Raw genomic sequence first — 14,265 nt, forward strand, 5'->3', positions numbered from 1 at the left:
ACGCTCCTGCCCCGTGCAGATCGCCAATAGGAAATGGCTGTGGGGAGTTCCCGTTGTAGTCTCGAGAGACTACGGGAACTCCCCACAGCCATTTCCTATTGGCGATCTGCACGAGGCAGGAGCATAGGAAGATCGCTCCTGCCCCGAAAGCCTGCTCGACCACCAGGTGAGCCCAGGATGCCGGGGGGAAGGTGGGAGGGAGGCGGGGGTGGGTCAGAGCTGGACCAGAAGATATTCACGATATTTCACCATTCACGGTCTGGCTCTGCCCCTATCCCCCGCGAATACGGAGGGAGAAGTATGATGACTAAATAAGCATATAAAATTTCTCATTGAAGTTCAATGAAGTTGCTGAGAAAACTGCAAAACAACTGTAGGGGGTTACTTTTCGTTTTCTTTAACCTGCAGAAACATTCATAGAATTAATCCCCCCCCCCTAAAGACTACATCTAAATTGAAATCTTGTAACTTGACTGTTTTTATTTTTTAATGATTTCCCAGAAAATTATTCTTGAATAGATTATGTGCTAGATCCTTATTTTGAAACGGACTTGGCAGACAATTTCATTCGATTAACAAAGGCTTCTGGCCTCCTTAAATTTTGTAGTTAAGGAGTGAGATTTGTATCTAAACAGCTGCTACTACAACTCCCAACACTGAATTTAATAGTACTCATTTGAGGATAATAATTAGCATATACAAAACATTAAAATGTCTACATGAATTCTGTGAAATTAGGAGAATAATTAAAGCAATTGTTAGATACTTAGCTGCAATATGTTACTTGAATGTAAGGTGATTCTGGCTAATTCTCTTCATATGGTTAAGCAGAAAACAGATAAGAATAAAAACCTACATTTTTATCTACACATCGCTTCACAAATATAATTTGATATGACAGGGTTCTTTAATAGAGCGACAAGAGGTTATAAATAACAACCAATCATATAGGTGGATATGGACGGTGTTCATGTAAACAGCGATGGTTTTAGGAAGGAAAATAGCATTGATACTTTCCCTTCTAAAATTGCCACTTATATATAAATCTAGCAGTGACAGGCATACATGTATGTTAATACCTGCTCTAAAGCAGATATACATATGAAATTTACATATATATTATGCATTTCTTGAAAAGTATACGTGTAAACCCTAAACTCTGTTTGCTTTTACCTCCAGGACTGCCTATTTAAAAATGTTAAAAGTATGCATACGTTCATATGTGGGAATCTTTTATCAAATTAGCTCATATACATAATGAAGAACAGCTTGAAAGCAAACTGGATATTATCCACAAAAAAGCAACAATACATAAGGGAAAACTGTGGGTGTGGCTAACACTGGAAGTGGCGCTAAACGACCTAAAGCGTCTACGGAGGTGCGGTTCACATCAAAGGTAGGCGCCGGAAATGGAGGCCTGGAAAACCCTGGCCTACATTTCCAGTGCCTATCTTTGTCAGAGGCGCAATTCTGTACCTAGCGCCGTTGGGTGATTGACATGCGATCGGCGGCCACCGACAATGGCGCCAGTTACAGAATCCATGCCACCGGTGCTTAAATGCAGGGTATGGATGGGGCTGCCACTTACATACAAAACTTTCAGAATATAGTCAGTTACGCATGCTTTTGCTGCATTTAAGTGCCTGTGATGGTAGAAGTAGTACAATAGGCACCTATAAACTCTCCGGTAAGGTTAGATCTGTAGAGGAATGTAAAAAACTCCAAAGGGATCTGGACAAACTGAGTGAGTGGGCAGATAAATGGCAGATGAGTTTTAATGTGGAGAAATGTAAAGTTATGCACATAGGGAAAGGGAACCTGATGCACAACTACATGATGGGGGGGATGACATTGGGAAAAGGCAACCTAGAAAAGGACTTGGGGGTTTTGGTGGATAAAACAATGAAACCGGCAGCACAATGCGCAGCGGCCTCAAAAAAGGCGAACAGAATGTTGGGCATTATCAAAAAAGGTATCACTACCAGAACCAAGGAAGTTATCCTCCCGCTGTACAGGGCAATGGTGCGACCGCATCTGGAGTACTGCGTCCAGTACTGGTCGCCGTACCTAAAGAAAGATATGGCGATACTCGAGAGGGTCCAGAGAAGAGCGACAAAAATGATAAAGGGCATGGAAAACCTCTCGTATGCTGAGAGGCTGGAGAAGTTGGGGCTCTTTTCCCTAGAAAAGAGGAGACTTAGAGGGGATATGATAGAAACTTATAAGATCATGAAGGGTATAGTGAAGGTAGAGAGAGACAGATTTTTCAGACTGGCGGGGGCAACAAGAACTAGAGGACACTCAAAAAAATTGAAGGGAGATAGTTTTAGAACAAATGCTAGGAAGTTCTTCTTTACCCAGAGGGTGGTGGACACCTGGAATGCGCTTCCAGAGGGGGTGGTTGAGCAGAGTACGGTTTTGGGTTTCAAAAAGGGATTGGACGAATTCCTGAGGGGTAAGGGAATCCAGGGGTACAATTAGAGGGTTACTATACAAGACAAAATGCTCTTGAGTAATAGATCACTACAGGTCATTGACCTGGGGGGCCGCCGCGGGAGCGGACTGCTGGGCATGATGGACCTATGGTCTGACTCGGCAGAGGCCATGCTTATGTGCTTATGTGCTTATATTGTAAGCCCAGTAGCACACAGTTTATACCAGCAGATAAAGGCCAAATGGCCCATCTAGTCTGCCCATCCACTGCATCCATCGTCTCCTCCTCTCCCTATTGGCTAAGGCTCTTTACATCTGCATTATGATGTCATACAGCTTTATGGTTAGAGAAACATGATGGCAGAAAAAGGCCAAATGGCCCATCCAGTCTGCCCATCTGCAGCATCCACTATCTCCTCCTCTCCCTAAAGATTACACATGCCCGTCCCATGCTTTCTTGAATTCAGACACAGTCTTTGCCTCTGCCACTTCTAACAGGAGACTATGCTACGCATCTACCACCCTCTTTCTGCAGAAAAGTATTTCCTTAGATTACTCCTGAACCTATCACCTCTTAACTTCATCCCAGGCCCTCTCACTCTGGAGTTTCCTTTCAATTGAAAGAGACTCACCTTATGCATATTTATGCCACATAGGTATTTAAACATCTCTACCTCATCTGCCCTCTCCCACCTTTCCTTCAAAGTATACATATTGAGATCTTTAAGTCTGTCCCCGTATGCTTTATGCCTAGACCACTGACCATTTTAGCAGCCTTCCTCTAGACCAGTGGTCCCCAAACCTGTCCTGGGGGACCCTCAGCCAGTCAGGTTTTCAAGATATCCCTAATGAATATGCATGAGAGAGATTTGCATATAATGGAAGTGACAGGTATGCAAATCTCTCTCATGCATATTCATTAGGGATATCTTGAAAACCTGACTGGCTGGGGGTCCCCCAGGACAGGTTTGGGAACCACTGCTCTAGACAAACTCCATCCTGTTTATATCTTTTTGAAGGTGTGGTCTCCAGAATTGTACACAATATTCTAAATGAAAATGTATTCTATGGGAGTAATTCTATAACAGAGCATCTATAATTAGTTGCCTGGAGGGTGTCTAGTAGGAGCCTGATGTATAAAGGAACACAGGCACCTACTTTCCTTCTTAAAATATTAACATAAACACAAAAATGCAAATCTAACATTTAGGCATGAGCACGTATTTCAGCCACAGAGCTGGTGAGTTAGTACCTTAGTACGGGAAAAATACACATATAGCTTACAGTTTTTGTAAGATACACATGTAAGTTTGGTTCCTGCTCTACACATTCATATGTTCCTTATGCATATATGTGCTATGTATGTTAACCGTGCCTTTGCAGAATTCCGCTTAAATATGTTTAAGTTGTGGGTTCAAATCCCATGCTGTTCCTTGTGACCTTGGGCAAGTCACTTAATCCCCCATTGCCTCAGGTACATTAGATAGAGTGTGAGCCCAACAGGACAGAGAGGGAAAAATGCTTTAGTACCTGAATATAAACCACTTAGCTATAAGTGGTATATAAATACTATAAATAAATAATAAATAAATGTTAGTATTTGGTTTGTAGAATTGCCCCACATATATATACAGGTGTATTTTATCAAACATATGTGTATACTGCACCTCCATTCCATCTTCATCCAAACTATGCCTCTGGGAATACCTGACAGATCACATAAAAGTAGGCATTTTTTGGTATATCTACTTTTTGTGGATGGATACTCATGCACAAATTTATAATAGCCATTTTCCATTTGTAGAATATGCCTTATGAAGTTATCGCTTTTCTGTGTTTTATTGTATTCAATTATAATAGCCTTTGCTGTTTGTGTTACACTGTTATTGGAAGATGGAAAATGACTATTACTAAAAATGAGGTTACAGGACTGCTTTTTCCTACTGCTCCAATAATTATGATGCAGTGCAGAAAATCTCTGTGAAGTTCATCCTTTCAAGAGCAGATAAAGTGAATTGAAATGTATAACATCAGGATTTTTACCTCATGCACTCGTACCTTCTCTGTGTCAATTCCTTTTGACATGGACCATGTTGAGACAATATAATCCATGACCCGCTCACTGAGGCCTTTTGGGACCTGATAAAGCTTCAGGAAGTCTCGTACATTGTTCAGCATCTCATGGTATCGGTTGGTATTGGCATACATTTGCTGGAAAATGGTGGTAACATTCCCAAAGATAGTTGCATAAAGAAGAGCTGAAAAACAAGACGTGGGAAGCAATCACTTAAATTCATATCACTTAAAGTCAGTTAAAATAGCAAATAAAAATAAATCTTCCTTGTGTACTTAATGAATGGAAGGGTACATACAACAGAATGCTGTAAGCTTTCTTTTTAGTTAACATCTACATAAATCCTGTATGATAAACACCATATATTATTTATGTTGCTATCTTAACAATGCACCTGTATATAGTAAACAGGTAGATAGATTGCTAATGTGGTATGTTTATACATTTACTAATCTAATCTAATACTAGTCATGCAATAATACCGCTAGAGGTCAATCTGCCAAATATGGAGCAACTGTTCTGTGTGGTGTATTATCTGGAGGTGGGCATCTTTTCTTAATATAATACTAGTACAAGTGGCAGAAAAAGTGCATACCTTAAGAAAGATTTGGACAAATTCCTGGAGGAAAAGTCCATAGTCTGTTATTAAGACATGGGGGAAGCCTCTTCTTGTCCTGGATCGGTGAGTTCTAGACGATACTAGCTTGATGGCAGAAAAATGTGTACTGCAACAATATATATATGTATATAACATTAATATCAATAATAATAAAAAAAATTTTGTAATGAGAAGATCTCAGTGTGGATTGGTCAGTCAAATGAACAGAAACCGTTCAATCCTTCAATCAGTGCGCAACCCAGCACACCACACCATCATAGAATCTTACTTGTGTGAAGTGAATCTAAATAACAGTGCACAAAAATACTCGTGATAAATAATACAAAATTATATAAAGTTGCAGTAACACATTAACTGATAACAAGGTAGAATAACTGCATAGTCCATCTAAAAAGCAGTAAAAAGACTTAACTTAAGTAGACGGCCTGCAGGAACTCCCCAAATGAGTTTCACAAGGGGTCCAATTGCAGAAGCTGTACTCCAGGAAACAAAGATGGTTCAACTGATTCAGTTTCAGAAATAATCCTTATTCAGGAACCTGTCCTAAATGAACTTCCAAGAGAGAACACCCAGATTAGAAATGGCTTCTGCAATTGGACCCCTTGTGAAACTCATTTGGGGAGTTCCTGCAGGCCGTCCACTTAAGTTAAGTCTTTTTACTGCTTTTTGGATAGACTGTGCAGTTATTCTACCTTGTTGTCAGTTAATGTGTTACTGCAACTTTATATAATTTTGTATTATTTATCACGAGTGTTTTGTGCACTGTTATTTTGATTCACTTCACACAAGTAAGATTCTATGATGGTGTGGTATGCTGGGTTGCCACCCGCGCACGGATTGAAGGATTGAACAGTTTCCGTTCATTTGACTGACCAATCCACACTGAGATTTTCTCATTACAAAATTTTTTTTATTATTATTGATATTAGTGTTATATACATATATATATTGTTGCAGTACACATTTTTCTGCCTCAAGTTACACTTATCCCTCGGTATTCGCGGGGGATAGGGGCAGAGCCGGACCGCGAAGTGTGAAAAACCACAAATAACTTTTTGTCTGGCTCTGACCCACTTCCGCCTTCTGCCTCCCCCCCCCCCCCCCCCCCCCCAGCATCCCAGCCTTACCTGGTGGTCTTTCGGGGCAGGAGCGAACTTCCTACGCTCCTGCCCCGTGCAGATCACCAATAGGAAATGACTGCCGTGAGTTCCCGTAGTCTCTTAAGACTACGACGGGAGCTCACGGTAGCCATTTCCTATTGGCGATCTACACGGGGCAGGTGCGTAGGAAGATCGCTCCTACCCTGAAAGCCCGCTAGACCACCAGGTAAGGAGTAATCTGTGAAATGCTGAATTATATCTGAATTACTTTGAGATGTCATGCTCTGAATGAGGCACTTAAATATATAAATGACATTTTGCTGCTACTACTTACAGGTATTTCTATAGTGTTACTAGACATTTTAAGTCCTATAGGGAGGCGGGAAGGTCCTAAACTATGCTTTTCCCCCCCCCCCCCAAAAAAAAAAAAAATCTCAGATAATCGAAACCACAAACAGGGAGGGGGAAGTGTAGTATCATCTAGAACAGTGGTTCCCAACCCTGTCCTGGAGGAACACCAGGCCAATTGGGTTTTCAGGCTAGCCCTAATGAATATGCATGAAGCAAATTTGCATGCCTATCACTTCCATCATATGCAAATCTCTCTCATGCATATTCATTAGGGCTAGCCTGAAAACCCGATTGGCCTGGTGTTTCTCCAGGACAGGGTTGGGAATCACTGATCTAGAACTCTTCTCATCATTAGTGCTATATTAGCGCTGTTCTAGTACAATTCGGGTTTTCTTATTTATTTATTTATCTAGATTTCTATCCCATCCTCCCAACCCGGGTTACATAAGGACATTCACAGCGCAGGGAGAGGACATGAAGCTAAAGACAGGGACTACAAAGGACAAAAGAACTAAAAAAGTTAGAAAGATTCTAGTGACTTGGGTTGGCCATCATGAGAATGGGCTACTGGGCTTGATGAACCATTGGTCTGACCCAGAAAGGCTATTCTTATGTTCTTATGTTCATACCAATTACACCAACCCTAAAGCTGATTGAAATGCCCAAACTTCACCAATGTACATTCACATTTGCAAAGCACATGCCATCAAAGTATGGTAGGGATTGGGACTTTTATACCACCTTTTTGTAGTTTTACAACCACACTCAAGGCGATTTACATACAGGTGTGGTTGTGTGTAATAAAATCAAGGTGGCCAATCAGATTGAAAAGGCGATAGTGAAAGCTAGAATGATGTTGGATGCATAGGGACAGGAATGGCCAGAAGGGAAAAGAAGGTAATGATGCCCCTGTGTAAGATTCTGGTGAGATCTCATTTAGAATATTGTATACAAATCTGGTAACACCTTCTTCAAAAAGATAAAAACAGGATGAATTTGGTCCAGAGGAATGTTACTTAAATAGCACTTAAATTTATAATAGCCACTTATATATATATATACACTTCATCATGAAGTGTATGAGGACAGACTTAAAGATCTCAATATGTAGAGGCAATATGATAGAGATGTTTTAATACCTACGTGGTATAAATGCGCATGAAATGAGTCTCTTTCAATTGAAGGCTCTGGGCATAGGATGAAGGTGAAACAGGTAAGAAGTAACCTCAGAAAATACTTTTAATGGAAAGGGTAGTTAATGTGTAGAATGGTCTCCTGATGGAAGTGATGGAGATGAAAAATATATCTAAATTCAAGAAAGCTTGGGATAAGTACAAAACCTTGACTAAAAAAAAAAGAATATCAACATTTACTCTATATACCTTCTTGCTGCCTAAGTCAGTGGTCTTCATTAATTTTTAAGCTGGGGTCTCTTTGGATTCTAATGAGCTGAAGGACAGCCACATAATATCTTCCCATGCTAGGCCACAACACTGCTGACAAATGTGTCCCAATGACATCTATTCTCACCAGCCCACCTTCAAACTCTACTGGAGCCTCAAGGCTGTGATTGTTTCCAAATGCATTTTTTTTTTTTTTGGTCAAACTGTCTTGTCCTTCAATCATGCAGTTCTTCCCCCCACCTACTTTCCCCTTTCTGTCCTGAGCCTAGATAAAAAAGCAGAGTAGATTAAAAAATACACAGCATAAAGACAAAGGGGGAAGTCTGTGAGGATAGCCATTGGTCCCCGGGTTAACACTGAAGAAGACTACCCTAAGTAATCCATGAAATATGTTTATGAGAGTTCTGTAATACATGGGCCTCTCCTGCTCATTGCATTACATAAAAGAAACATGAAAATCTGTTCTAAATGCTCAAGTCAATTTGCATGTATAATTCCTTATTTTCAATACATAAACCTTTAAACATCTACCCCATAATATAGAGGCACTGTCAACCGTGCATATTAACTTTTTAAGTGCTGAAAGGTAATATACAGAATTATGGTACTGTTTTCTTCTATTTGCTAGATCGAGCACATTATTAGTACATGCTAATGTAGTGAATACACATCATTAATAAAAAGCTCCCATTGCAGCAAATGAGCCTTGCGATCGCAGCAGGATATATACATAGTTCACCATTTCTTCCTTAACCACAAATCTATCAGTTCCTTTATATCACTGCTTTTGTAGCTAAATGCTCTTTGTGTAATACCATCTATACTTGAAATTAAATTGGCATTGTAGCAGCGAGTAGGAACAGGAAAGCGGACCAAAGGGATTAAGATGCTCGGAATTTATGAGAAATGATTTTCTCCACGACTGCCAAGTGTAGCATGGACTACCTCAGCTTTTAGCCTTTATTTGGCCGTCTTATTCCCTGTTTGTTTCTCCCTGTACCTTATTAACATTCTAACAATACAGTCATTGCAATTTATTTTCACAAATGTCTAAATTGTGCCTGTCAAGCCCATAAATTTGTTTCTCCTTTGCTGTCTATATCTGGAAGGCTTCTTCTTACCGGACATTCTCAAAGCATTAGAACTGGCCCATTGTGACACTGGAGATTTATGCCTGATCATGTTTCATCCAAAGAATGCTTTGCTGTGTCAGAAATGTCAGTACCGTAAGCAAAAAATACAACAGATTTCCAGTGCTATTGTGTGATAGTACAAAAACTGACAAGTGAGTCAGAATTGATCAGGAAAATAAAAAGCGATCATGGCTAAAGATGGCAGCTGTCACTTACACAATGTTGGCTTTGCAGCTTGTTACGGGAAGTTCAGGAGTTTCTTTTTATTTATTTATTAAATTCTACTCATCACTTTTCTCTCTGTGAGTTCAGAGTTGGTCTTATATTACCACAAATGACAGGAACGGACACAAATTTTAGTCAAGTTATTTTTAAAACCCCTGTGGCAATGAACCACATAAAAATGCACTAACTCTCTCTATCCAGTTTCTATTAATTATTAACAACATTTTGAAAAAGCCAACTATAGGCCTGATACTCCATGGAAATAATGCATTTGCTGGCAGATGGTTAAATTGCTGATGTATGCATTTTCAGTCCTTATGGAGATCATTCTATAACTGTGTGTCTATAAATGGAGGCCTGGAGAGTACCTATAAAGAAATTTAGGTGCCTACTTTCATTTACAGAATACTAGCACAACAGCAAAAATACTTGCCTATAATTTAGGCATCAGCACCTAGTCAAGTCATAGAACTAGCAAAATGTTTGCACTGAAATGAAACAGATGTGTGTAACTTAAGTATTCTCTAAATTATCTGTGTAAGTGCAAATTTGTACTTATAGTCTACCCAGATTCCGCCTATGTCTATAGCTATCTGTAAAATACACACCACCTGATATTCAAAGCCATTTAAGTGGGCAAGAAAGACTCCTGAATGCTTAAATCACGCTTAGTGGGATGGGCAGTGCCGCAAAATATCAGGTCTGAAAGGCCATGTGTTAGATAGACCAGAGAGGAGTGTTCCAGAGGTGGTATTGGGGAAGAGCAGGCAGCTATGCAGGTGCTGGCCCTCGCATAGCCAAGTGACCAAACAGGAATGCATAAAAAAGCAGGGGGGAATTATATGCAGAGTTGAGGATCAGAGTTCAAATTAGATCAATTAAATATTTGGTGTTGCGGATTCTCTTACATACTCTAGCAATCTCCAACTTAGACTACATTCAGTTTTTGATCTGCATAGCCACAATAGCGCTTGAATACAATCATTTTAAGTTTGATCAAACTATATTTTTACAGGTTCGCAGAACTGCCATGGGTGGCAAGATGGCACTTCCTTTGGCATGTCTATATGTGTCTATGTTTGAAGAGAAGCACCCATACACTTCACAGTTTTTTAAGCATATATATTTTCGGAAACATTATATAGATGACATTCTAATGGTTTGGACAGCATTTGCATATGAACTGGAGACCTTCATTTACAATTTTCCATGGTTACACATCATAAACAGATACCTTTTCTTGATTTGTTGGTTTGTTTAGAAAATGAGAGATTTTATACCACCATTTTCAGGAAAAACACAGATAAAAACAATTTGTTACTGTATGATAGTTTTAATCCTAGACATTTGAGGAACAACATTCTGGCCTACCAATTTTTACGACTCAGACGAATATGACCTGATTAGCACAGACTTATCGGGGATGGGCCGGAAAGGGACGGGCTTGTCTCATTTCGCCAAGGCGGGCCTGCAGATGGACGGTAGGAAGGCCCGGCTGGTTGGCCTGCCAATTCTGAAAGGTCAGTAGGGGGGTTGAAAGGTTAGTAGGGGGGGTCCAGAGGGGGGGTATTAGTGGGGGGTCTGAAGGGGGGGCATCAATGGCTGGGAGGGTGTAGATGGGCTGGAGTAAGTCTTAACAGAGATTTCGGCAGTTGGAACCCAAGCACAGTACAGAGTAAAGCTTTGGATTCTTGCCATGACAACTTCTATTCAATATTTCTTAGATCATCATCAATCGGTGCTGTTAATTTCTATTGATCTTTCAGCAGCATTTGATACGATTGATTATCAACTTCTTCTTAGCAGACTCCAATCTATTGGGGTTACAGATGAAGTTCTTGCGTGGTTTACATCCTATTTTAGTGATCGCACATCCACAGTTCTTTTCAATGAATCTTCCTCTAAACCATCACACATTGCACATGGGGTTCCCCAAGGATCTATTCTTTCTCCCTTACTTTTTAATATTTTTCTTGCACCACTGTTGACATTATGCCAATCTGTAGGCTTTCATGTCTTTGCCTATGCTGATGACATTCAGTTACTGCATCCTCTAAATAATAATGATGTACTTGAAATTTCGGCTATTAATGGGAAACTTGACCAAATTTATCAATGGCTGGATGAAAACAGATTGGCACTTAATATCAAAAAAACTAATATCATGCTTTTTCCATGGAAGGATAGTTTCCCTCTTGTTACTCCTGTCGCTATTCAAAACGTTCCCCTACAATCAGTCCAAAATATTAAAATTTTAGGGGTAATTTTCGATAATAAACTTACTTTTCACGACCATATTAGTAACATCATGAAAACTACCTTTTACAGATTATGTAAAATTCACTCTATTTCAAAATTTCTATGTCCTAAGTCACTTAACATTCTGATTCACTCTTTGGTGATGTCTAAAATAGACTATTGCAATTCCCTATTTAAAGGAATTGCTTTACATGAAATAAAATGTCTTCAAATTATACAAAATGCATCAATTAAATTAATAACCAAATCCAGAAAATTCAACCATGTAACACCACTTCTTAAAAATGCTCACTGGCTTCCAGTTATTCACAGAATAACTTTTAAACTTTGTATAATCATCTTCAAAACTCTATATAATATGACCCCCGCTTTTTTATTTAAGTTATTAATTCCATATTAAGATCTAACGAACAAAACTTACTGTCTATCCCTTCATTGAAAAGTATAAATACGAGAAGGCAATTTATTTTTTCATGTACTGCACCACAGACTTGGAATGCCCTCCCTATTTTTTTACGGGAGGAGGAGGAATTCGGAAAATTTAAAAGTAACTTAAAAACTTTCTTTTTAAAGATGCCTTTGCAAACTGATTTTATTATGTTACTACTCCATTTTACTTTATTACATTTTTTTAACTACTACCCTTGTGTATTTTCCCTGAATGTCTCTTCTTTACTTTAATGAATTGTATTTCACCCCTCCTTACCTAATGTTAAGAGTATGTTAAACAGTGTGATTTAGTCTTTTTAAATATTCGTATGTATTGTACTGTTACCTAACAAATGTAAATTTTAATGTGTACATCGCTTAGAAGTTTGATTAAGCGATTCATCAAGATACCTAATAAACTTGAAACTTGAAACTTGAAACTAAGAAGAAAAAATTAAAAAATTTAAATTGAATCAAGTTGGGCAGACTGGATGGACCATTCGGGTCTTTATCTGCCGTCATCTACTATGTTACTATGGTTTGCATACTAGTCGGAAATATGGATGCAGAATTTTCTATACTTAGGGGATAACATTAACAGAGGTAAGTGCTAGTATTCCATAATCTTAGCACCCAAATGGTCCTTACATTTAGGTGCTAAGGAGCTGATATTCAAAGCAGTTAACAAGGTAAGAGAGCCTCTTGCCAGTTAATTGGTGCTGAGCCAGTGGTGTACCAAATGCGGCGGGGGGGGAGGGGCGATGGTTCACCCATGGTGCATGCACCAAGGGGGTGTACAGCTGGCACACTGGGTCTGCAACCTCCCACCCTACTTTGCCGCGGGACCTTCCTGCACCTTCACATGGCTGCTGGTCCACCCCTCCAATGTAATTTACTTGTTTCGGAGCACAGTCGGCAGCTGTAGGAAGTGCAGCAAGGTCCCTTGATGACTGCAGCTGCTGGCTTTGCTCTGGAATAAGTATGTGACATTGGAGGGGCTGGACTGGCAGCCACACAGAGGTACAGCAAGGTCCCGTGATGACTGTGGCTGCCGGCTCTGCTCAGGAACAAGCAAGTGATGTTGGAGGGGGTGGACTGGCAGCCGCAGCCATTGTGGAATCTTGCTGCATGGCATTGGGATGGAAGGAGAGAGAAAGGAGCAGGATACTTGTATGGAAGGGTGGTGGAGGGAGAGGGAAGTGGGATGGAAGGGGAGAGAAGGGAGAAGGATACTGGTATGGAAGGGTGGTGGAGGGAGAGAAAGAGTGCAGATTCTGATGGAATAGGTGTGCAGGGAAAGGGGAGAGAGACATAAGGGGGAAGGATACTGGGTTGGAGGGAAAGAAAGGGGGCAGATTCTGATGAAAATGGGGGAAGGGAGAGACAAGGGGCACATGCTGATGGAAGAGGGGTGGATGGAGAGAGAGAAAGGGAAGACACTGGATGTTAATGGGGAGGGTAGAGGGGGAGCCTATCCTGGATGAAGTTAATTTGTGATTACATATTCCATACTAGGCAAAGGCGTTTTCTGTGTTCTGTGTGTTCGAAAGACATGGTTTTCTGTTAGGACTGACTGTGCAGGATTGATCTGTACTAGTCTAGCTTATTCAGTTTTATAGTGGGTGTACTGATACTCTACTGCTCACTGCAGTATGTAAGATGCTGCCTTTTCCTAGGTACACTCTTGCTACTAAAAATCATGGTTTTCATACAGATGGGAGGGAGGGTGTCAAAAAATTATGGGCCCCGAGTGTTACATATGCTAGGTACGCCACTGTGCTGAGCAAGTTCTGAGGTAATATTTAGTTGCACTTAACCTGGAACCTTCTCTAACTGTGAGTAGGGCGAGAGCAAGGCCTTCAGCGTCGGATTGCAAGTGTAGTTTATTTAGTTACTAGCTCGGTTGCCATTCGTGAAGCAGATCAGGGCCCTATACTGACAAAATATGAATGCCGAAGTCAGAATCAAGTCTTACTAGAAAGCATAAGAGAAGCGTGGTTTGGCAAGGGTTAATATAGTGTAGCCTGCAATTAAGAGGATGTTAATTCACCTTGCCAGGGCCTCGGAGGCTCCGCATTTGGGTCAGGTAAGTTTTCAATGGAGATCCTGTGTCTGTTTAAGGACGGGGTCGAGTCCAGGGTTGGCTCTCTAATTGATCTCTCTAATTGATCAGGTTAAAAATAAAACATAAGACACCTTTGAATACATAATCACACACTTGGCTGGAAATTTAAGGAAA

General features: G+C 40.3%; 1 protein-coding gene across 7 annotated transcripts in view; it reads right to left on the bottom strand.

Moving 5' to 3' along the window:
• KCNH5 (potassium voltage-gated channel subfamily H member 5) overlaps positions 1-14,265 on the bottom strand; it is a 316,925-nt gene that overhangs the window by 93,387 nt on the left and 209,273 nt on the right. For 5 of the 7 annotated variants that reach the window (XM_033952023.1, XM_033952024.1, XM_033952025.1 and 2 more), the window contains one exon: positions 4,477-4,691. In XM_033952023.1, the coding sequence (XP_033807914.1) occupies positions 4,477-4,691 (215 nt within the window). The remainder of the gene's footprint in view (positions 1-4,476; positions 4,692-14,265) is intronic. The other 2 variants (XM_033952020.1, XM_033952022.1) reach the window with 1 other exon arrangement.

This window comes from Geotrypetes seraphini, chromosome 7 (genome assembly GCF_902459505.1).
Source record: "Geotrypetes seraphini chromosome 7, aGeoSer1.1, whole genome shotgun sequence".
NCBI lineage: Eukaryota > Metazoa > Chordata > Amphibia > Gymnophiona > Dermophiidae > Geotrypetes > Geotrypetes seraphini.